Raw genomic sequence first — 23,112 nt, forward strand, 5'->3', positions numbered from 1 at the left:
GAAATGGATCGCATAGTATACCAATGTAAAGAAATGGGACTGAAAGATAAACTACTTAAATTTATCTTTTAGACTTTCATTTAGAGAAACTCTTGGAAAATAGGTGACTTTTTTCTTCAACTACAATAGCTGAAGTTGCCTTTTATTAACTAGCCTAGTTTATTACTGACATCCCTTCTTAGCTAGTTTACTTAAGGAATACCTGGGAATTGGTATAACTTAGCAGTGGTTTATGTTTAATGACATATTTACAAATGAATAGAACTTTAATAGCTTTGCTAACAACTTCCATCTGTGAATTTAAATTCTTTGGGCCATAATTCTTCATAATTCTGTCCTCCCCCCAATTTCCCTTCTCATCCTTTCCCTGGCCCCAGGCCATCTCTCCCAGAACCCATCCAAGTTGAACTCTGACTGGGAAGATATGTGACCACCTGGCTCATCTTCCCATTTTTACCTCTTCCTTGGCAAAATATTGGCTGAGGTAAAATGTGGAGGACTTTTATCTTCAAAATAAAGCTCCTATACTATGATCCTAGCCCATCCTAATTAATATTGTCATTGTTCTGTTGTGTCTGACTCTTCATGACCTCAATTGGAGGTCTCTTGGCAAAGATTCTAGAATGATTGTGATGAGGTTTGAATCCCCTCAATTCCTGGTGGTGATGAGGTTAGTGGCAATAAGAGAGTTGTTAAAATCCCCCTTTAATTGGCCACAGGTTTAAAAGTGAAAGAAGTCACTTATTCCCGAATTATTAATTGCAAAATGAAAGTTTATCGTTGGATAGAAATCAGTTTGCTAAAAGATTGACTTCTATAGTGGCAGAGGTCTATTGGGAAATGGAATTTTACACTGAGAGAATCTTTGGGAAGGATCCTAGCAAATTGCTTAGGCCATCTGTGAAGAACAAGTCCAGATACTGCCCTTTTTAAGGAGTCTTGGGACTTCAGGAGCGGAGATTCCCAGGCTTAGATTCTTATCAGTTTTCAGCTCAGATCTTCTATTGGAATTAAAACTTCAAAGGGGTACTTTTTGACCAGGATTTCTAACTGAATCAAAAGTGCTGGCATGCTGGAAAGATAACTTATCTGGAGGGATATGCCTTTCCCAGGAGGGGCTGAGACTTTGAAAGGGATCACAGATTGATGAGGTTTAGATTTAGGGTACCCAAATGAAATTAGGGTTTCTGGGGTCATGATGGGGGTTGAGGTCCCTTTAAGATTCCTTTCTGATTCCCAACCCCCCATGGCTGAAGAAGATAGGATCTTTGATTCACAAATCCTGGTCAAAAAGCACCCTTTTTGAAATCCAATGATATCTGGGCTTTCCCAGCCCCCCCACTATCTGCTCAGGTTTCCCCAACCCCCACAAACACCTTCTTCCTTATCTAAAAACCCATTGAATTCTATTTAATGCTAACTCTGGCTAAAACCAGTCAGGAGGCTGGGACTCCACCCACCTTCAAGATCATAAAAAGGAAACTCTGGAGTCCACTCATGGCAGGAGCTCTAAAACATGGTATCCTTCCGGCCATGTAAGGGTTCCTGTCCGCCCAGCGACCACCCTTGACCCTGGCATCTTTCTACCTTTACCCTTATTTCCAATACAATAAACTTTTTTTTTTTTTTTTATCAATCTAGGTTTTCAGGCCTGTAAATTCCTTTACAGGGGACTGCGCCGTCACTAGACTATCCTTGCGCCTAACCAAAAGGGGTTTCCCCTTTCCTAATTCTCATCAGTCAGAGAGTTAAATGAGCAGAATTGGGGTTCAGGGAGTCAAATGGAGCTTCCCTGAAATCCTTTTGGATTCGGCACAAGGGTAAGGAGTTTTGGGGACTTCCTTCTGGCGGCTCAGAGGTCCCTCGTAAAGGAATTTACAGACTAGAAAACCTAGATTGATAAGAGGTTTACATGAGGATTGGAAGTAAGGTTAAAGTCTTGGTAAGGAAATAGGTGAGGGTAAAGAGAAGATAGCACTGGAAGCAGTATTCCAGTGGGCAGAGACCCTTTGACATGCCAAGCATAGGGCTGGCATGTTTAGAATCTCTGCTAAGAGAGGATTTTAGCTTGGCTCTTTTTATAATGAGAGATTTAGCTAAAGAAGTCCCAAATTGGCTTAGATAAAGGATCTCTTAGTGGAATTCAAAGGCGTGCTTTCGATCAGGATTTGTGAATCAAAGGTGCAGGCTTAATGTATCAGCCAGGAGGGGCTGGGAGTAATCTGAATCACAAATCAAAAAGGATCACAAATCGGTTTCTTAAAGGGACTACACTCACTTCAAGATCAAAAGGAAATACAGTTTCATAAAGGGAACACAACTCAGCAAAGCAAACAGTTTCTCTAAACCCTCTTCATCCCCTTTAGTAAAGGGAAGAGTTTCTCTCCTGCTTCAATTGGCCATTTCCTTTTCCAACTCATTTCATAAAAAAGGAACTGAGGCGAATAGACTTGCCCCCAGTTGTGTGATCACACACAGTTGTGTGTGATCACACAACTAAGTAAGTGTCTGAGGCCAGATTTGGATGCAGGAAGATGAGTCTCCTTGATTCCAAGTGCAGTACTCTTATCCAGATGCTCCAAATTGATTAGTGACCAAATATGGGCAAACTAGCCCACTTAGCCCACATATTTATTTGACTGGCTCTGAAATCAGACCATGTTTCTGCTGCATATCCCATTTGGCTGGCCAGCAGGCCCCCTCATTTTCTGTGTGCCCTCCTTTTTGCTTTCTCTCTCCTCCCTGGTCACCTCTTATTAGTATTTTAAAATCCATATTCCTTAGTACTTATCACATTGCCTGGTACACAGCAGACATTTAATAAAGATTTTATCATTCATTCATTGAAGATAAGAGCCTTCATAGTGGTTCAGATGTCCTGTTCAGTATAGTATCTATCTGTTTTGGTTACCCATCTTGTGAACAATGTCACGTTTTTCTGCTCTGTTCCCTGGCAAATGATCTTTGTTGACTTGCAGATCAGACAGGCTGCCTTGGGAAAAAGAGTACCATCATATAACCAAAGTTTAAGCAAATATACACAGAGTAAATTGAGACTTGGTTGTGTCAGAAAGACCTGGTTTCAAGTCTGGCTTTAAGCACATACTGGCTTTGTAAAAGCTGAGCAAGTTATTTAATATCTCAGTATCTTGGGCAGGGAACTGGGGAGTTAGAACTAGTTTGGGAGAGAAATATTCAGTGTGAGCATCTATACTTCAGAAACCAGCTAATGTCAAACTAGGGCTTTATTTACTTTTGATTGTCTAGACTTAGTGATGGAGAAAATGTTTATAATGCATATTCAACTTGTGGATAGCTGGTTGTTAAAACATTTATGGGCACCCCATTGGCCCTGAATAACTAAGCAGGAATTAATTAGCATTGATTAATTAACTAGAGTAATGTTATATTCTTCTTGGTTCAGTTTCCTGGCGGTCTCTGGGATCAGCCTTCCTTTCAGTTCAGTAATCACCACAAGAGTAACCAGGGGTTAAAGTCCAAAAGTTAAAGCTTTCCTATCTTTCAGGTCCTCCTGAATGTGTCTTGGTTTCTGTGGGGGAGGCAGGAGGACTACCACCATGGTATCTTTCTTCCCTAGTTCTGATTCTGGTTTGTCTGAGCTTATATACTCTCTTATCATAGGTGTAAATCTTGTAGAACCATAGTAAGGACTAAATACATGTAATGAATTTTTATCAATTCCACTGACTTAACACTTTGTAAGAATCCTCATTTCAGAGTTCTAGCCCATAACAGTTTAACAGGAAATTCTTCACTAGGGAGACCAGTGAAGTCACAGATCTATTAAAAAAAAAAAATACATGTCACATAAGCTAAAGTGTTTTTCTTTACTCAACTCTCCTCCCATTTTGGTAGAAATTTAGCAATATCATTCTTCCAAAAACTTTTTAAATCTCAAATATGTCATATTCCTGTTATTTTAACATTCATCTCAGCATTAAATCAAGTGTTACTTCACTTGCTTTTGTATTTTCGTTGTCTGATAGTGTGGGCTAATTTACATATCTGAAAATTCAAGGATTGTTTACTTTTAAGCAGTCAACAAATCCTAAGGTCAGAGGGCTCAACTGGGCAAAAAAATATAACAAAAAGCCAGGGCTAGTGGGACAATGAAAGCTTTTTCTCTCTTTGGTTTGGATTTAATTTATTAGAACTGGTTCTCTAAGTAGCTGAATGAGAACTTATAATAACCAGAACTTATTTTTTGTCTGCCCAACTTTTCAGATTCTTTTTCGTCAGAAGACAACTTTCTTTGGTGGCAACACTGTATCCATGATCGATTACCTCATTTGGCCCTGGTTTGAACGTCTGGGATCATTTGAGATAGCAGAGTAAGAAAGCATTTCCCCTGTTGTGGTAAATTTTTTGATCTTCTGAAAGATGGTTTTTGAAATAATTTCATCCCAAATTAATATTTTTTTAGGAGGAAAAGGTGAATTAGGATGTTAGGAAGTAAAGTCAACTTTTAAAATAACTTAGTATTCTCCTGGTAAAAAATGTCAGTGTATAATGCCAATGATCACAGGCTTTAGGCCCAGAGCAAGGCTAAAAACTATGCAACTTTGCCTTACTTAAATCCATGTACGTCAAGATATCACTGTGATGGCCTGAGTCCTCTTTGAAAACATAAGATCAACAACAAAAGCTTAGTTTTCCAAAGCAAGGGTAAGATGTCCATTCACTCTTTGATAAAATGTTATATTTAAGTTTTTCATACCACTCCATTCAAATAGCCCAGATTGCAAAGACTGATTGAAAATCAGCACATTATGACAAACTGTGATATTGGGGTTTTCTTCTGCTGTTTTCATGGAAATTATTTGCTTTTAATTATAGTACTATAATGTGATCTTTAAAGATGGGTCATATTTAACATACTGGATGGTCTTGTGCGTGTTTCTAAGAATTTAGACATAGAGACATTTGTTTCTGACACTAGTTAGGTGATCTTAAACAAGTTCAACTCTCTATACCCTTAATTGTGAAGTTCTTTCTAGTTTTGACATTCTAAATAAATCTATCATTCAGTTAAACTCAGCAATCATTTATTAAGCATTTGCTGTGTATAAGATCATCACATAGTCAAGACGGGATGAAAATGGAGTTATGGAAGTTGAGAAGTTAAGAAGACTGAAGAATTGAGAGATCAGAGTATTTGGGGGCATTGATACTTATCAATGCAAGGCATTGCAAACATCAGGGCAGAATTTGGACAACAAAGGAAGACTGTAATCCAATTACTGAACTATAAAGAAAGAAGGTAGAATGATCTGGAAGTCTGTAGATAATTCAGAAAAAGTGTGGACTCAGATAATCAAGAAGTATGTAGTAAACCTCAAAAGGAGGAGCTTGCTGAATGATGGTAGGAAAAGGACAATTTGAAAGTGAATGTAAGGAAGGAATATATCTATTTTTCTTTTGTGGAGTCAAAAATTGTCTAATCTGCAAGAAAAGTCATTGAGGCAGAGCTCCAAGCCAGTAGCATTTTATTATGACCCCCTCTAATGTAATGGACCCCAGATTTTCCTGAGATATGCCTGGTCCCCCAGATACTGTTTTTAGAATATCTGATGCCATGTTAAATCTGGAACCCTATGGAGGGGCAACACAAAAATCTCAATTGGTTGATAGGTCTTGTTTTGAGAGCCAAAAAAAGAAGCATCAGCTAAAAAATAGTATATAAGTAAGGCGTGCATTGGGTGAAGCATGGGATATCTCCAATGGCTAACTGCTCATAGGAGGGGCAAGGCAATGGACAGCTCTGTTGACTAAGTGGTCATAAGACAGTTACCTGCTTATGTGGGACACCTGTGGGTACAAAAACAAGTTGGGAGACTTTCCAAAGAGTTAAAGCATTCTAGCCATACTGGGGTTGGATGGAGATAGCTTTTTCAACTTTCTTGTGTTTGTGCAAGTAAGCTTCATAACTGATAAACAAGTGGCAAACATTGAATTAAAGTTTGAAGCCTACTATTAATACCTTTCTTATCTAATTATATATATGATTAATGTAAAATATCAAATTAATGCTGATTGAAGTAGAATAAGGGTCTAAATGAATTCCTCATATCTCCTAATGCACTGTTAACAGTTTTTCTCTGGAGAGGATAAGCCAGAGGCAAAATATGTTCTATTTAGGGTGAAGAAATATTTTTTAAAAGGTGGTAGTGAAAAATTAAAAAAAAAACAACTGTAAAGTAAAAACACTAATAAATGTGAAAATTTGTGGTGCCTTCCTATTTCATGCAGGTAATACATTTTTTTTTTCCCCTTTTTAAATCTATTCTCCAGCTGTGTGAACCACACTTTGAAACTTAGGCTCTGGATAGCAGCCATGAAGAAGGATCCTGCAGTATCAGCCCTCCTTGTGGAAGAGAAAACTCTTCAAAGTTTCATGCATCTCTATTTACAGAATAGTCCTGAGGCCTGTGATTATGGTCTATGAGGGAAGAGTGATCAGTGAAACAGGCTCTATACTTCCACCTGAGTTTTTTTCATACTTAAAATTATACCCTGTATTATATATTTTAAACAGATTTTCATATCCATGGCCTTTTTTTGGTACTGTTTCCTTTTCTTGATGTTTCCTCTTTGCAAGTCTCATAAGGCCTAGCTTTTCTCTGGATATCTTTATTCCTATAAGTGAACTTGCACTACCAGCTCTATGCTGATTGATCATAATCAGCATGAATATTGATCACTTTGAGCAGTATTTTCTACATTTTGGTCCTTTATTTCTTAATGCCTGAAGAACATATTTACTTCAGTGTGTTGCTGTTATCTCAGATTCATAACTGTAATGTTTTCACCAATTGAACTAATTTTTAAAAAATAGGGTAGTGGTGGAATAGTTGGGTAGTAGCTTTAATTTACTGCAGTAATAGCTATGGATTTGGGTCCAGATCTTGTTTATTTCCTTTGTGAACAAGGGCAAATGACATCCTCTCTCAGGTGCTCAGCTTTGTGAAGATTAGAACAGCCATGATTCTCAGTGCAACTTCTGTATCTGCTGTCTCAAATGCCAAGTGTCTCTGGCAGCCCAGGAGTGTGCAAATCCCCCGCTGGCGCCTTTTTCAGGATTCTAGGACTAACAGCCTTTTTCAGGATTCTAGGACTAACACCGTATAACTGCTAGTACCTTTCTAATGCTATTGCTCAGGATCCTCTATTGCAGTGTTCCAACTCACTAATTATCACTTGCTATCACTTATCCTGTCAGATTTAAGTTTTGGAAAGAAGTATTAAAACAGTATAAACCGTCAAAATCCTTTTTTCCTCATCTGTAAGGTCCTCATGAAGCTCCCTTTGTAACTCGATGCTGACACTCTCTAGGGAATTTGGATTTCTCTTTTCCCCAGAGGGGAAGATACCCAGAGAACACAAAAGCCAGTTCTAAAGGGAGAAAACCAAGAGGGAAACACTGCTTATGAAGGAAAGCTTTTAGAAAAGGCATAAATAAGACATACATGGGAGCAGTATCAGCCCCACTAAGTCCTGGGTGATAATTTGGCTGATTCTGAGGAAGAATGGGGTAGTGGGTCAGAACTCTGGCGCTCGGATACAGAAGACATTCAAGCTGCTAAGTGATCCTGTAAGTGGAGGGCGGGAGCGCAAACAGAAGTCATAAGGGGGTGTGTCCCAGGTGGGACCTAGCAGTGCCAGCTACAGCCGGTCTGGAAATGCTGAAGGCCGCCAAGGTCAGCAAGAGTGGGGTGCAGACAACTCTCACCCAACCCCCACTCGTGGCTCTGTACGGGCTGTAACGCTACAGACTTCTGTCTGCGGACTCCAGCTCATTTAGCAAATGAGGAAACTGAGGCCAACAGGGGTCAAGGGGCTTCTTCGGGGTCACCCAGTGAGAAAGCGACCGAGGCCACATCGGACCTTCATGACGCCAGACCCGGGACTCGGTCCGGGGCCCACCAGTCCCCCACAAAGTAGTAGAGATGGAACTTGGAGAACCGCCGGAGTTTACGGAGGAAGAAGGGCCGGGAATCTGAGCTTTGGGCACTTCCCTCGGGGCTCTGTGTGGAGGGGACCCGACCGCTGTGGGCCGGAAGCGGCGATGTGTCTCAGAAAAAGATAGGGAGGCTTTGTGCCCCCGCGGCACCGGATCGAGCTCCACTCCCGTCACGGACGCTAACGATTATTAGTAACCGGGAAGCTTCCACAGACCAGTCTGTAATCAGGCGGTCCGGAAAAGACCGCCGTCCGTTCTGTGGCGGAAGCAGGGCTTTGGGCAGAGGTCGTGACCTTACGTGACCTGGTTACGTGAGGCGCCAGAGGGGCTCTGGCTCGGGGAAGCCGCGCGGGGCCGCGGCGGAGGCCAGAAACTACATTCCCTTTTCTTCCACGAAGGTGGATCCTTTTTTACTCTTCTGGAAGCAAACAGAAGTCTCGCGGCCTTTTCCCCGCCCCACCCGTTCTGTCCCGTGGGCCGACGGCGGCTCCTTCCGAGTTTGCTCTGCGTTCCCGCACGCCGGGAGGGGGCGGGGCGAGAGTGCCGGTGAAGTGTAGCCGCCACCCCAGCGCGCGTGCGCGGTCTCCCCTCGGTGGAGGCGAAGAAAGGAGGTGGTGGGCGGGGCGATCCGCGTTCTCCTCGGCGTCCTCCGCTTCGCGTCGCCTCTGGCGCGCTCCTAGTTCTCTGTCTGGAGCGTGAGTTTGCCGCCCGGCGGGAGCACCCTTTCTCCGCGGCCGGGCTTTCCTTGGGCTTCGGTTCTCCTTGGGGCTGGAGGCTGGCTGGTCCGGACGTCTGAGGAGGAATGTTGGGAGGCGCGGCTTCTAAGCCTAGAGTTTTCCGAAGTCTTGGTCCCCGGGGGGCATCTGCAATTAACAGTCCTGCATCTAGTGCCAGACGTGGAAGCTCTTCGGGACCGAGGGCAGGGAGCATTTGTGGTCGTTTTTAAACATACTTTATTACTTCAAGTTTTATGCGTTTGGGTTTTCTAGAGCAAACGTTCCATTTTCGAGATGGAAATTCCATCGGATGGAGCTCCGCCCTTCCCCGCGCCTCCCCCGGCCCGGGAAGTGGCCGCCGGTCCCCCGACTCTGCACTCTGGGAAACAGGTATGCCTGGGGCGCGTCCTCGGGAGCTGCTTTTAACGGCTGTTTGAACGGGGGATTCTCATTTTTGCACGCGAAGCGCTGTACTGTATTAAAGCAGAACACATTTTTAATGTTTGGTTGAATGAATCACCAGAAATGTCAGTCGTAGCATAATGTGTAAAGTGGGTAATAGGATTTTAAGGTACAAGAGGTTTTTGAAATCATTTCGTCCAACTCTTATTTTGCAGGAGAAACTTCAGTTCCCATGTTAAAAGCATTTGTCCAAGATCAATATCGGCCGGTGCAACAAACATAATTCAAACCGAGTGCTTTTCCTATGATATCCTATGATACTTTAATTAAAAATACTCACACTTAACTTGAAATGATCACTTCTGATTTTTTTGGAAACTATACTTTTGGCAATAGCACAGAGGTACTTCTGTATCAGGTTATAACTAAGGTCATAAATTGAATTACTTGAGTAATTTCAACTTTTTTATTTTTGAATGAAAAAATTTGGCCTTTTTTGAGTGCTTTCAATTTCTCCTTTACATTTTACTCTGTACTCCTCTAAAAGGAAACTCCCATTACATGGATATTAAAGTTTCCTTCTCTGTATTAATAGGGCTATGTGCAGTGTAATAGGGTGTAGAAACAGAATGCATCTGGCATCTGGTGATGTTTGCCATACAAGTGGGATGTTGTTTGAGTGGTTGCTTTATTTACATTTTAAAAAAATTAATATTAATTTTGGTTCCTTTTTTAGCCAATGAGTACAACACTGAGAGAACGGTTAAAGAAAACAAGAAGTTCATTTCATTCCTATCATACTGTGGCAAAACGTCTTAAAGTAGGCACTGAAAATAGCTCTGCTACTTTAAAGGAAGCAACATCTTCCAGTGGTGAAAACTGTTCTGGGTCTCCAGAAAACTGTAAAAATATAGAAAAAGCAGCTGAAGAAAGTCTGTCTTTGAAAGACTGCTCAATGGATGTTGATATTTCTAGAAACAAGTCCCTGGTCATAAGTACTCTGCCAGATAATCTCCCCCAGGTAGCATCAGAAGGCTGCAACGTTGGCAAGCAAGAATTGCTTGAAGAAAAGATGAAATTGTTGAAGCAAGTTCAAGAGAAAGAAGAGCTTCTTCGAAGGCTAAAATTGGCCAAAATGTATAGATCAAAGGTAAGAACTTAAGATTGGTTGCCCAAATATGTTTCATAAGATAAATTACAGCAAATGGATGTATGTAACACATAATATACTCTCCTACCGATTAAGAAATAAGGCTTTTGACAGCCTTCTGTAGGGCAGATAAACTGCCACATCTCCTTTGATTTTAATGAATGAACCTTAAAAGTACAAGTTGATATTTATTCCTGTTCAAAGGTCATTTTATTAAATTTTTCCAAATGTTCTAATCAGTTAGAGCCTTATTGTCATGTAATGTTCTATCATTCCCAGCTTTGTGTCATTTGTAAATTTGATAAATATACTATGCTATCATTGAATCATTGAAAAAAGTGTTGGAAACAGTACTGGGCAGAAGTTAAACTTCTGGAGTTAAACTCTGGAAACTTTTGTCTAAATTGACAACAAACCTAATTCATTAATTATATCCTTGTATTAGGGAAAGCCTTGAGAGCTGTCACCCTCTTTTACTTCTGGTTCAATTTGAGGATGAAATGAGGCACTCAAAAGTCATCCGGTAGTTTACAATAGGTTTATGGAGCCCAAACCTATTAAGGCTTTGCAGCAAGCACACTGATACTTACCTTCTATAGACATCCTCCCTCATCTCAAACCCACCTCCATCATCAAGTCCAGTCTGGTGTGATGACTTGCTCAGCTTTTTGATATTCATCAAGTCTGAAGGGCCCCAGCTTCATTCTGCATAGGAATTTTTATGCCCTTAGATGACCAGAAGTTGTGTCAGGGGAGACAGGTGTCAATCAGATCTGAGACAACTTTGTTAGCTTTTAGGAAAACTGCTTCCAGAGAGCAAACCAGAGAAGTTTACTATCATATCACAATATAATCATTTAACCTACTGTAAATCCATTTATCTAGACCACTTTGTTCATGGAGGACTTTCCAGATATTTTTTTTTTCCCCTGAGAGCATGCTGGATAATATTCAATCACAAACACAAACTACAGTTTGTTGAGCTAATCCCTAATTGATGGGGCATCTTCTCAATTTCCCTTTTTTTTTTTTTTTTTTTTTTTGCTCTGAGGAAATAAATTATTTTTTGTACATATGAGTAATTTTCTTTTTCTTTTCTTTTCTTTTTTTTTTTTTTTAATTTTCTCCAAATCGCTTGATATTCTTGCCTAGCAGTGGTGGTGTTAGGTCAAAGAATATGCATAAATTTTATAGCCTTTTGGGCACATCATATAATTTGATCATTTATCAATTGGGGCAGTTTCACTCAGTTCCCTCTATTTTTGAGAAATGAGGTTTTATCAGAGAAACTTCGAAAAATTTTTACAGTTATTATTGCTAATTGTATTTCCTCCTCTTTTTACTTTCTCCTTTCACCCTGTCCTTTGTCAAAAATGTTTTGCTAGTGACCACTCCCTCCTCCCAAATGCCCTCTCTTTTATCATACGCCCTCCTTCCCATGTTCCATTCCCTTCCTATTTTCTTGCAGGGTAAGATAATTTTCTGTACTCCTCAGAATATGTATGTTATTTCCTATTTGAGCCAATTTTGATTAAAGTAAGGTTCGTTCACTCACCCTCTCCTCCTCTTCCCCTCTAGTGCAAAAGCTTATTCTTGCCTCTTTTTTATGGCAGGTAATTTGCACCATTCCACTTCTCTTCTTTCCCTTTCTCCCAATACATTCTTATCTCACCTCTTAATTTCATCATTAAAAAAAAAATACTATTCTTCATATTAATTTCACACCTGTGTCCATCTTCAAACTGCTGTAACACTAAAAAAATTCTGAGTTACAAGTGTCATCCTTCAGTGTAGGAATGTTAAACAGATAAACATTAAATCTCTTATGATAGCACTTTGCTGTTTACCTCCTTATGCTTTTCCTGCATCCTGTATTTGAATATCAAATTTCCCTTCAGTTCTGGCCTTTTCATCATGAAAATCCTCTGTTTCATTGAATATCTATCATTTCCTCTCAAGTATTATACTCAGTTTTGCTGGGTAGGTGATCCTTGGTTGTAATCTTAGCTCCATTGCCCTCAAGAATATCATAGTCTAATCCCTGTGGTCCTTTAATGTAGAAACTGCTAAATCTTGCGTTATCTTAACTGTGGCTCCACTGTACTTGAATTGTTTCTTTCTGGATGCTTGCAGTATTTTCTCCTTGACCTGAAATTTGGCTATAATATTCTTACGGAGTTTTCATTTTGGTATCTCTTTAAGGAGGTGATCAGTAGATTCTTTCAATTCCTATTGTACCCTCTGGTTCTAGAATATCAGAACAGTTTTCTTTAATAATTTATTGAAAGATGAGGTCCAGGCTCTTTATTTGATAACGACTTTCAGGTAGACCAGTAATTTTTAAGTTCTCTCTCCTAGATCTATTTTTCAGGTCAGTTGTTTTTCCAATGAGATATTTCACATTTCTGCCCCCTCACCCCAATTTTTCATATTTTTGGCTTTGCTTTATTGTATCTTGATTTCTCATAAAGTCATTAGCTTCCATTTGCTTAACTGTATATTTTTTTCTTTTCATTAAAGCTTTTTATTTTATGTATGGATTATTTTTCAGCATGGACCCTTAAAAACCTCCAAATTTTCCCCTCCTTTCCCCCACTCCCTTCCCTAGATGGCAAGTAATCTATATTAAACATGTTAAAATATATGTTAAATTCAATATATGTCTACATACATTAATATATACAGTAATCTTGCTGCATAAGAAAAATCAATCAAAAAGGAAAAAAGAGAAAGAAAACAAAATGCAAGCAAACAACAACAGAAAAGTGAAAATACTATGTTGTGATCCATAGTCAGTTCCCACAGTCCTCTCTCTTGGTGTAGATGGCTCTTTTCATCATAATATCATTGAAATTGATCTCAATCATCTTATTGTTATAAAGAGTCACATCCATCAAAATTGATCATCATGCATTCTTGTTTTTGTTGTGTATAATGAACTTCCGGGTTCTGCTCATTTTACTTAGCATCATTTCACTTAAGTCTCTAAAATCTTCCTGCTGATAGTTTCTTATAGAACAATAATATTCCATAACATTTATATATGCCATAATGTAATGTTCTGTTCTCTAAGTTGTTATCATTACGTTCTCTGGGAGCAGATTTCTTGGGAAGCTTCTGGAGGCATCCTTGGCTTTAGTTCAGTTTCAATAGGAGTTAAAGTCCAAATCTTTTATTGTCTCTTCCAAAATCTTATCTCCTTCACATGGGCTCAGCTAGTTTTTTGGAGGCCTTTCTCTCTTATTGGTTCCCGAAAGCTCTTGTCCGAATGTCTCCAGCCAGCACAAAGGTAGAAGTAGGAATGACTCTTGACTCCTCCTCCCAGAGAGTGGGCTTGTGAATTTTCGGGAAGTCATTCCTAGTTGTGAATCTCCCAAAGTCCCCTTGGCCCTGAGAGCTTCTCCCTTGTATGTTCCACACTGAGTGTATAACTGAGTATAACCAATCATTATATCACAAGAAAACCACTATTCAGTGTTAAAGTAGATTTAAGTTTTTGAACATAATTCCAATCAGTTATTTTCCTCAGTATTTTTTGTACCTCCTTTTTCAGTTGGCCAGTTTTTCTTTTTATGGCATTCTTCACCTCAGTAGCTTTTTGTATTTCCTTTTTCACCTCTCTCAATTGTATCCTTAATTTTTCCTGTTTCTCTTACTTGATTTTCAAAGTCCCTTTTGAGCTCTTGCATGACTTGAGCCAAATTCTTATTTTCCTTGGAGGCTTTGGATGTAGGAGATTAGACTTTATCATCTTCTCAGAGTGTGTTTTGATCTTCTTTGTCACCATAACTTTCAATGGTCAAGAAACTTTTTGTTTTCTGCTCATTTCCCTACCTTTTCCTCTGCCTTTAACTCTCTGTTAAAGCAGGGCTCTGTTTCTGGGGGAGTTTTCATTGTCCCCAGCTTTAGGGGTTTTGTGCCACTGCTTCCAGACATCCTTCTAGGAGTCTGAACACAATTGCTCTTTTCTGTTCTGGAGCTGTTAGGTGTGTCCCAATCCCACTGTGATTGTAAAGGTCTACTGTGCTAGTTGGCTGATCTGGGGCTTAGGTGACCTGGGCTGCACTAGCATTGTACACTACCATTGTACACCACACTCCTACCTTGTTGCCACAGAATCTCCACTGGCCTTTGGAGTCCTCCCTGGTGTCCCGGGTCTCAAAGGTTCAGGAGCCTCACAGATATTGGGGTCTGGGCTGGAGCTGGATCTGGGGCTGCTAGGACTCCATGCTGACTCTCACCCTAGTGTCACAGATCTAATTTGCCTTTAGCTGGAAAATGTTCTACTCCATCTTTTTGGGTGTTGTGATTCTCTAAAATTTATTTAGAGTCATTATTTAAGAGAGTTTGGAGCAATTTAGGGGAGAGGTTGGACAAGTTTTCCTGCCTTTACACTGCCATCTTGGTTCTACCCCTCTCTATAGGATTTTAATCCATGGGATAGATCTACCTATTTGTTCTCTGCTGAAAGCTATTTTCTACATACAAATCATTGTAAGATTATTCTTGTCTCCTTTGTTTGCTGAACTCTAATGTATTGATCTTACTATTATTACCTGGCTTTCTTCTAAGATTGGCTTTATTCTAAGATTAAGTAGTGACTTTCCTCCAAAGTTGCCATTATACAGTTCTTCCTAGTGATCTGAATCAGCCAGAATAACAGTTTCTTTGATCATTTTTCCAATTTTTATAAATTAATATTAAGATAAAGTAAGAATTATTAGCAGCTCAGCTTTCAGAAGAAAAAAAAAATTCCAGCATATCCCATCTAGCTATCCACCAAAACATCTTGCTGCTACTACCAACAGCATTTTCTTGACTGAACTTACAGAAACCATATTCCCAGTTCTTGAAGAGTTAATCTCAGTTCTGGAACTCTCATCTTGGGTCTGAGCTGTCTTGATTGGTGAATAAATGCAAACTCACTTACCCTACTATATTTAGTTCACATTTGGTCAGACCATGTTTCATATGCCATCCAGCTCTTTATCTGGGTTGTTTTTTCATCTGTCTTACAGAGTCCTTCCCCTGCTTTTCCCTTCTTTGAGATCAAGGACTATCTCTGATTTGTATATTCTTTGGGACATATAATTTGAAATGGCCCATCATCTTTGGATACAGCTCAGTAAAAAGACAAGGACTCTCCTTCTGTAGATTTAGGAATCATAAGCAGAGATGACAAATGGCAACAGGTAAAATAACCAAATGAGAGCATATAGGAAAAAAGTGAGCCCAGGACACAGAGCCTTGGGAGATACCTAAGGTGAGGGAGCATATAACATAACATAAGTAAAGAAGGCTGAGAAAGGAGAAGTTTTAGGAGCTGCAGAGAAGGATGAGGACTGAGAAAATGCCATTAGAAATTGGAAAATGCCGTTGGAAATTCAAAGAACATTTATAATTGAAGTACACCTTGATACTACCATCTTTTCCTAGGCTTTTAATCTGATTTTTTGCCTAAATACTTTTCACTTATATTTCTTCACTTTGAATTCTGTATTTTCTTATGTTTTTTTATTGTATCATGTTTATAAGATTCCTTTTCCTTCATCTTTTATTCACTTTCTTAGTAAGGTAAATCTTTCTAGATTTAAATTCCAGTTACAAGTTCTACCCATCAAGTATCTGATACCTATAAGATCAAATTTACCTTTTTACATTCACATCTCTAGTTTACCTGGTTACTTAGCAATATTTTTGTGAATCTGAATATTGGAGGCCATAGATCCTACTAATGGCTTCTTTTTTAGATTTTGTTCTCTTTGAAAATATGCTTTGATTCATCCTGTGTGGAACTTTGTTAGTAATTTTTATTAATGCATTTTGTTTTTTACTTCATTTCTAGATATTATCCATCTACACTACAGAATGAGCCTTCTCTTGTCACATTTCATTCTCACTTATCAAGAAAAGAGTAAGCAAAATTCTCTCATGTTTGTAGGGAGAGATAAGACTACTACTGTTAGAAAGATACTTAAATTCAAGACTAAAAAGAGAACAGAAAGATCATCTAGCATATATATATATTTAAATACCTGTGCTTTGTACCAAATGGTGGGTATATAAAAGTAGCAAATAAGTCAGTACATAAGCATTGTTAGAGTGCCCACCTTGTATCAAATACTGTTAAGTGCTGGCTATTCAAAGAAATGTAAAAGATAGTCTGTGCTCAAGGAGCTCACAATCTAATGCAAACAACTATATACAAATAAGCTATACAGAATAAATTGGAAATAATCAACAGACAATGAGGAGGAGGTAGGGTATCTAGGCATAGGGAGTATTAGCCAGTAAAAATGCCCAGAGCTGAAAATGTAGTTTCTTATTCAAGGAGCAGCAAAGAAGTTAACTTCATTGGATCAGAAAAAATGTGCTAGGTATAAGAATACTGGAAAGGTAAGAGAGGGCTTGGCTATAAAAGGCTTTGGATTTAATCCTAGAATTGACAGGAAACCACTGGAGTTTATGGCAGGCAGACTTACCAAAAAATTATTACAAAATTGTCCATTTTATGTCCTGAAAAACACTCTATTACGTCTTTTGGTCGTGAGCTCTTTCCTTGCCAAAAGATTAACAAATTTCTTCCCTGTTCTTTTTATTTATTTAAGTTGTCATATACCCATTTGGAACTTAACTTGGTGTATAGTATAAGATACTAGTCTATACCTAATTTTTAAAAAAAATAATTTTTATTTTTTTCTGGTTGTACATGTATATTAACCTTTTTAATATACATTTTTATAATAGCTTTTTATTTTTAAAATGCATGCAAAGATAGTTTTCAACCTTTACCCTTGCAAAATCTTGTGTTCCAAATTCTTCTCCTACCCATTCCCATAGACAACAGGCAATCCAATATAACTTAAATATAGCTTTAAAAATAGCTAAACATATTTCCACATTTATCATGCTGCACAAGAAAAATCAGGTCAAAATGGGAAAAAGAAAAGAAAAAAAAAAACAATAAAAATTGAAAATACTATGTTGTAATCCACACTCAGTCCCCACTGTTCTCTCTCTGGGTGCAGATAGCTCTCTCCATATAAGTCTATTGGAACTGGCCTGAATCACCTTATTGTTGAAGAGTCCATCACAATTGATCATGATATAATGTTGCTTCTGTGTACAATGTCTCTTGAATCTACTCACTTCACTAAGCATAAGTTTATGTAAGTCTCTGCAGGCCTTTCTGAAATCATCCTCTTGATCATTTCTTGCCCAGTGACTTGCCCTGGGTCACAGTTAGGAAGTGTTAAGTGTCTGAGGCCAGATTTGAATTCAGGTCCTCCTGATTTCAGGGCTGGTGCTCTATCCACTGTGCCACCCAGCTGCCCTGTGATTGTTTTTTATAGAACAATAATATTCCATAACATTCATGTACTATAACTTATTCAGCCATTCTCCAACTGATGGGCATCCATTCAGTTTCCATTTCTAGTCATTACAAAAAGGATTTTGTGTGTGTGTGTGTATACACGTACATGTGTACTTTTGTATAAGCACCTAATTCTGTACTCTTTGAGTCCATCATCTCTCAGCCTGGAAGTAACATGATTCATCATGTGTCTCTGGACTTATGATTAGTCATTATGTTGATTGGAGTTTTTAAGTCCCTCAGATATAGTTGTTCTTAAAATATATTTTATAAATTGAGAATGGGCATGACTTTGTTAAAAAAATTTTTATCCTATATAGTACACAGAAAAATTCTTTAAAATTGTTTCGAACATTTCCACTTGCCACAAGTATAACATTCTTTGGCTTTGCTTTTGTTAGACCTTCACACCATTAGGTAGGATTTCCCAAGCTGAGCAGCAGGGTGGACAGTTGTGGCTATATAGTTCTCACTCATGAAGTGGCCAAAAGTATCAGTCTTATAGAATATGGGCTCAATTACCAGGGATATAAGTTTCTGAGCCAGTGGTACAGGAATAGGAGAGGGCATTCAGATCAGAATTAGAAGTTAGCACCAAAGTCCAGTGTATAGTGTAATAGCAATAGCTAAGGCCTTGAACAGTCAAGATTAGCTCCTGGATTCTGCCCATTCAGTATTTGTCCTCCTCCAAACAAGTAAGTTGATTTCCCACTCAGTATCAGGCTTGTTTCTAGGAGCTAAAAGCCTCCTGGGTTTTGAAGTTTCTTAGATCTGTCAGAAATTTTTTTTTTTTTTTTTTAAAAGCTCCTGTAGTGATTTGAAGAGATTCTCCATACACTGATATATGTAGTCCAGTGTTTAGCTTATTTTTTCTTTGGGATTTATCCTGATTTCATTTTCTAAAGATTTTGATATTCAATTCTAAAGTTTCTTGCTAATTTTGATTGTCTTTGGAGGGATATTCAGAATTTGTCTTTTTTTTTTAGCACATACTTTTATATTCATTATATTATTGCCTTTTCTGGAATGTTTGTTTTGTTTTCCTCCTTTCATAGAATTAGAGCTTTTAAGTGAGAAGGGGCTAAGGGCCATGAATTCTCTACCCTTCTCTGTTTATAGATGAGAAATCCAAACCCCAGATAAGGGGAGTAACCCAGGGTTCTTCAGTTATGAGGTGCCTACGATGACAGGAACTGTAAGCTTGGGTCTCCTAGACTCCCAAGTTTAGGGCTATTTTTTTTCCCTTTCTAATTTACCACTTTATTGTCACTTAATAGGATTCACTATTGGTTATCTCTTGGAAATGGGCTTATACCAGATATTTTATTTTGATCATCTTTTTCTGTTATTCTTAGAAGTAGAATCAGGCTTCCTTTTTTATTTTTGTTTTCCCTGTTTCTACTTTCAGTATTGCTGTCTGCTAGCTAGGCATTCTCAGCCTCTGTGAATTAGTTATGTTGCATTGTGTATACAAGTATAAATGTTCCTGGTACACAATAATGGCAGAATTTATAAACCCTTTTTCCCCATGGCCATGGAATATTCTTAATTATTGGGCTTTTCTTCATGGCTCCTCCAATCATGAGTTGCATTTCCTTTGCAGTGTTTTCCATCAGCTATATAGTGTGTGAGGGATGGGCTTTACCTACTGTAGGAGGCCTTTGAAATTATCTAACATTTAACTTTCAGTGTATTCTAGCAAACTTAAAGTGGTTTAACGTGAGTGGGAATTTTTAAAGAGTTCAGTTCTTTGTAGTTATTTCAGAAGGCTTTAACTTATATGGAGGTTTTTATATATTTTCTTATACTTTTAATTATTATATATTTATTTCTTGCTATTTTGAGATGATGTGAAGGCATAATGCTGAGAGTATCTATGTTGTCTGTCCTTTCCTGTTCACTTTTTCTTGCGTACTACTTTTTTTTTTTTTTTTTAATATCCCAATTTTTCTTCTATTTCTCCTTGATTTGACTTTTATGAGTTCTCCCAAGAAGACTCTTAGGGCTTGAGACCAGCTTGTACCCCTTTGAGGTTTTGCACATGGGCATTTTGTTCTCTTCCGAGTTGATATTTGAGTCTTCCCTGTCATCATTGTAGCTTTCTATGGTCAAAGTTCTTTTAGGTTTCTTTTCTCATTTTCCCTGCCTTTTTTCTTTTTTCTTCCTCTTTTCTTTCTTCTTTTCTTCTGCCCTCCCTTACAGCTTCTTGGGCAAATTTGGGCTTGGGCCACAGGGCCCTTTTGTGCTTGGTGACTTGCTCACAGCAGGGGGTAGATCGACTTAGTGTCCTGCTTGCTGGGGCCTTGTTTTCTAAGCTGGCCATTTGCCTTCTGCCACTGGGACTGAGGCTGCCCTGTTGTTCTGCTAGGCTGTGATTCTATTGAGCCAGGACCAAGGGGTCCTTAAGACCTTCCTGCTGGTTTGTTGGGACATCATCTGAGCTGAGCCACATTTCCGTTTCTTTGCAGAAGTTCTTCCAGGGTATGTTGGGTTGGAAAATTGTTTCATTCCATCTTTTTGTAGTTTCTGTTGCTTGTTTTCATGTTGTTTCCAAGGAAAACTGGGAGAGCTCCAGCAGCTTCCTGGCTTTTCTCTGCCATCTTGACTTTGCATGCATGCCTCTGCTTCTCCACCTTCTTCCCTCCACCACCCTCCCAAATCTTGTATTCTAAGCAACCTTATTCTTTTAGTCATTCGGCTTACAACCTCAGACTCATCATTGTCCCTTATCTTCCTTACTCTTGTATCCGGTTTAGTTGTTAAGACTCACATTCACAGCAACTCATGCCATCCATTCCTTTTTCTCATATGATTACCACTCTATTTCATGACTTTACATAGACTCTTAGCTTTTGTCTTATGCTTTTCCAGTTACAGTCAATTGACTCAGCTACCAGAGTAACTTTCATGAAGCATAAGTCTGACTATGACATTTTCCTGTTCAAGTCCTTTTAGAGATGTCTGCTTCAAGGAGAGCTCCATTTGTTCCCTGAGTGCATCATATTTTCTGCTTCTTATACTTATCACATGTATCCTTCCTCAATCTCCTCAAGAGAGTCTTCCCATATTACAAATAGTATTTTTGAGCAAGAAAAAAAGTCAATACTGATACATTGAAAAAGTCCCAGAATATATGTAATATATAACCACTGGATCTCACTTTCATGAAAGTGTAGGTTAGAAGTATGTCTTTTCTTTGTTCAAGTTCTGCTCTGTGCTTTCTGCCTTCTCAAATTTCATCTTTCAGATCCCTCTTCCAAGGCTAGACTTATTTGTCACCTACTAGAGGGAAGTTTGGAGTTCAAATTTTTCAAATCAGCATCTGTCTGCTTCAAGTAGAAGGCTGAATGATTAAAACAGGCATGGGGCCTGAAGATAATTGACAGATTTTTCATTTTGCTTTTGTGACACAAAATGTTAAAGGTTTGTTGGATTGGATGGTTTGGATTCTTTTTTTTTTTTTTTTTTTTTTTTTTTTTTTTTGAAACTTTCAGAATTTACTTCCTTGGAAATAGGGAAAAAAGGAGTAGGAAAGTCTTCTCTCCCAAACTACCTTGTATTTATTTAGACACTTTGTATGTGATTGTACTTATTAACTTTATATATATGGTTATATACATTTATTTAATATAATATAGATATATAATAGGTATTTTTAAAATATCCTCCATTAAAATGTAAGCAGCTTTTGAGTGGGGACTGTTTTATACTTGTATCCCTAGCATTTAAGTCCTCCTTAAATATTTATTGATTGAATAACTTCTGAGTTTTAAAGTAGGCCCAAGATAGTTTTTACATTTAAAAAATTAATGTAATTAGATAACATACTCATAATTCGGTTTTCTATTTCAGAATAACCTTTCACAGTTACAGTCATTGATAAAGAAGTGGAGAAGTAGTAGCCAACTGTTACTTTTTGAGCTGCAATCAACATTGTCTATGGAGAACAAGAAACTAAGCCTTACTCAGTTGATAGACAGTTATGGATTAGAAGACCAGTTACTACATTACAACAGAATAGAAGAAGAATTTACAGATTTTTAATTATTAAAATATTTTCAGAAATCTGCCTTTGTTCTTCTCAATCAACTCAAAGATATTTCTAATGTTAACAAAAACATACTCTAAAGAAAGCATAAGAATTATGACTTATATGATTTGACAAGACTACTATTGATAAAATTTATACTGTATAAGTTCTGTGAAAAGAATGAGTTAAAAAAATGAAAATGAAAGTATACTTCTAAAACAATTTGCATTATTTTTGTCAATTGATATTTAACAAGTTTTAAAAATTACAAAAATGTCTAAAGCCAGACTTAACTTCCAAATCCCTGTTTCTGTTCCATTTTATTCATTAAACATTTTTGGACTTTCATTTTGAGTAATATTTACATTTATATGTAGTGTGTCGCCAGAGTTTGTCTCTTGAAGTCAGTTTCTCTTTTACACGTGCTCACTGTCACTGTTCCAACTAACTTTAAACCCTTATTTCTAAGTTGGACTATATTAGTAAAAGCATATGTCACTTTCCTCTGAAACTAACTTGCTTCTCAAAACTTGCTGAATAAAGTCTTAAATTTGGCATTCTAGGTTCCCAAATTTTTATGTTCTTATTTCTTTGAATGTGACCTGCAGTTGTGCTTGGTGTTTGTTTTGGGGGGGAAGTGATACTCAAATTTTTCTTTTTCATTCCAGTATTATAAATTACATTGATTTCCTTGAACCCACAAGCCAGAAGTCATTATCTCTTCTCCTTACTCCCAAGTATTTAGCATATTTAGGATGTTGAATGAAATATATGAGCCCCTATGACCCTAGAAGGTATGGTGCAGCCAGTTTTGGGACATGTCTATGATACAGCCACATCTACCACAGCCAGTACTGCAATCCCTGTCCATCCCCGCTGTGCAAACCCCCCAACTTTTTACATTCTGTGCCCAGCAGTAGCTCTTCCTTGAGGTACTTAGGTATATCCCCCCTAGTATACACATTTAAAATAAAAGGTTTTTTACTAAGGCATATTGCAAAAGAAAATGGATTCTCTTCTTTTCTCCCTGCCCTCAATATTTTTCATCAATCTGTATTCATACACAATCTTTCTATCAATCTGTATTCATACACAATCAATTCTTTCTCTGGGTATGGACTTCTCTTAAGTCCAGAGAAGCCTCGGATCATTGTATTGCTGAGAATAGCAAAGTCATTTATGGCTGATCATCTCACAACATTGCTATTAAATTGTAAACAGTACATTTTACTTCACTTTAGTTCATGGAGGACTTTCAGGGTTTTTTTGAGAGCATCATTTACTAAAGGAAAATAGTCCATCGTAATCACATACCATAATTTATTCAGTCATTTCCCAATTGATGGGTATCTCCTCAAAGTTTTTTGCCTTGAGAAAAGAGCTGCCATAAATATTTTTGTACATATAGGCTCTTTTCCTTTAAAAATATCTTTGGATTCATACATAGTAGCATGGTTA

At 38.1% G+C, this 23,112-nt stretch overlaps 2 protein-coding genes across 5 annotated transcripts in view; both read left to right on the plus strand.

Moving 5' to 3' along the window:
* Positions 1 to 7,286, plus strand: part of LOC141558401 (glutathione S-transferase omega-1-like) — a 180,212-nt gene extending 172,926 nt beyond the window's left edge. For all 3 annotated transcript variants that reach the window (XM_074295520.1, XM_074295521.1, XM_074295519.1), the window contains 2 exons: positions 4,246 to 4,352; positions 6,313 to 7,286. In XM_074295520.1, coding sequence (XP_074151621.1) covers positions 4,246 to 4,352; positions 6,313 to 6,466 — 261 coding nt within the window. In that variant the 3' untranslated portion in view covers positions 6,467 to 7,286. The remainder of the gene's footprint in view (positions 1 to 4,245; positions 4,353 to 6,312) is intronic.
* A 1,326-nt stretch (positions 7,287 to 8,612) lies between these two features.
* On the plus strand, positions 8,613 to 22,211 carry SFR1 (SWI5 dependent homologous recombination repair protein 1). Of its 2 annotated transcripts, XM_074295518.1 has the most exons (4): positions 8,952 to 9,087; positions 9,836 to 10,249; positions 16,095 to 16,163; positions 21,477 to 22,211. In XM_074295518.1, exons 1-3 carry the CDS (start codon positions 8,992 to 8,994, stop codon positions 16,119 to 16,121), a joined length of 537 nt encoding a protein of 178 aa, XP_074151619.1. In that variant the 5' UTR covers positions 8,952 to 8,991; the 3' UTR covers positions 16,122 to 16,163; positions 21,477 to 22,211. The 2 variants fall into 2 exon arrangements, with proteins under 2 accessions (XP_074151617.1, XP_074151619.1); XM_074295516.1 differs by lacking the exon at positions 16,095 to 16,163 and having other exon boundaries at positions 8,613 to 9,087.
* Positions 22,212 to 23,112: the final 901 nt, after the last annotated feature.

The sequence above is a fragment of the Sminthopsis crassicaudata genome, chromosome 2 (assembly GCF_048593235.1).
Source record: "Sminthopsis crassicaudata isolate SCR6 chromosome 2, ASM4859323v1, whole genome shotgun sequence".
Classification (NCBI taxonomy): domain Eukaryota; kingdom Metazoa; phylum Chordata; class Mammalia; order Dasyuromorphia; family Dasyuridae; genus Sminthopsis; species Sminthopsis crassicaudata.

What these genes read in the sequence shown, in the direction of transcription:
- SFR1 (XM_074295516.1), top strand. Translation starts at nt 8,992, where the DNA reads ATGGAAATTCCATCGGATGGAGCTCCGCCCTTCCCCGCGCCTCCCCCG. An exon ending in CTCTGCACTCTGGGAAACAG is followed by an intron (nt 9,088 to 9,835) that starts GTATGCCTGGGG and finishes TTCCTTTTTTAG; the next exon opens with CCAATGAGTACAACACTGAG. An exon ending in CCAAAATGTATAGATCAAAG is followed by an intron (nt 10,250 to 21,476) that starts GTAAGAACTTAA and finishes TTTCTATTTCAG; the next exon opens with AATAACCTTTCACAGTTACA.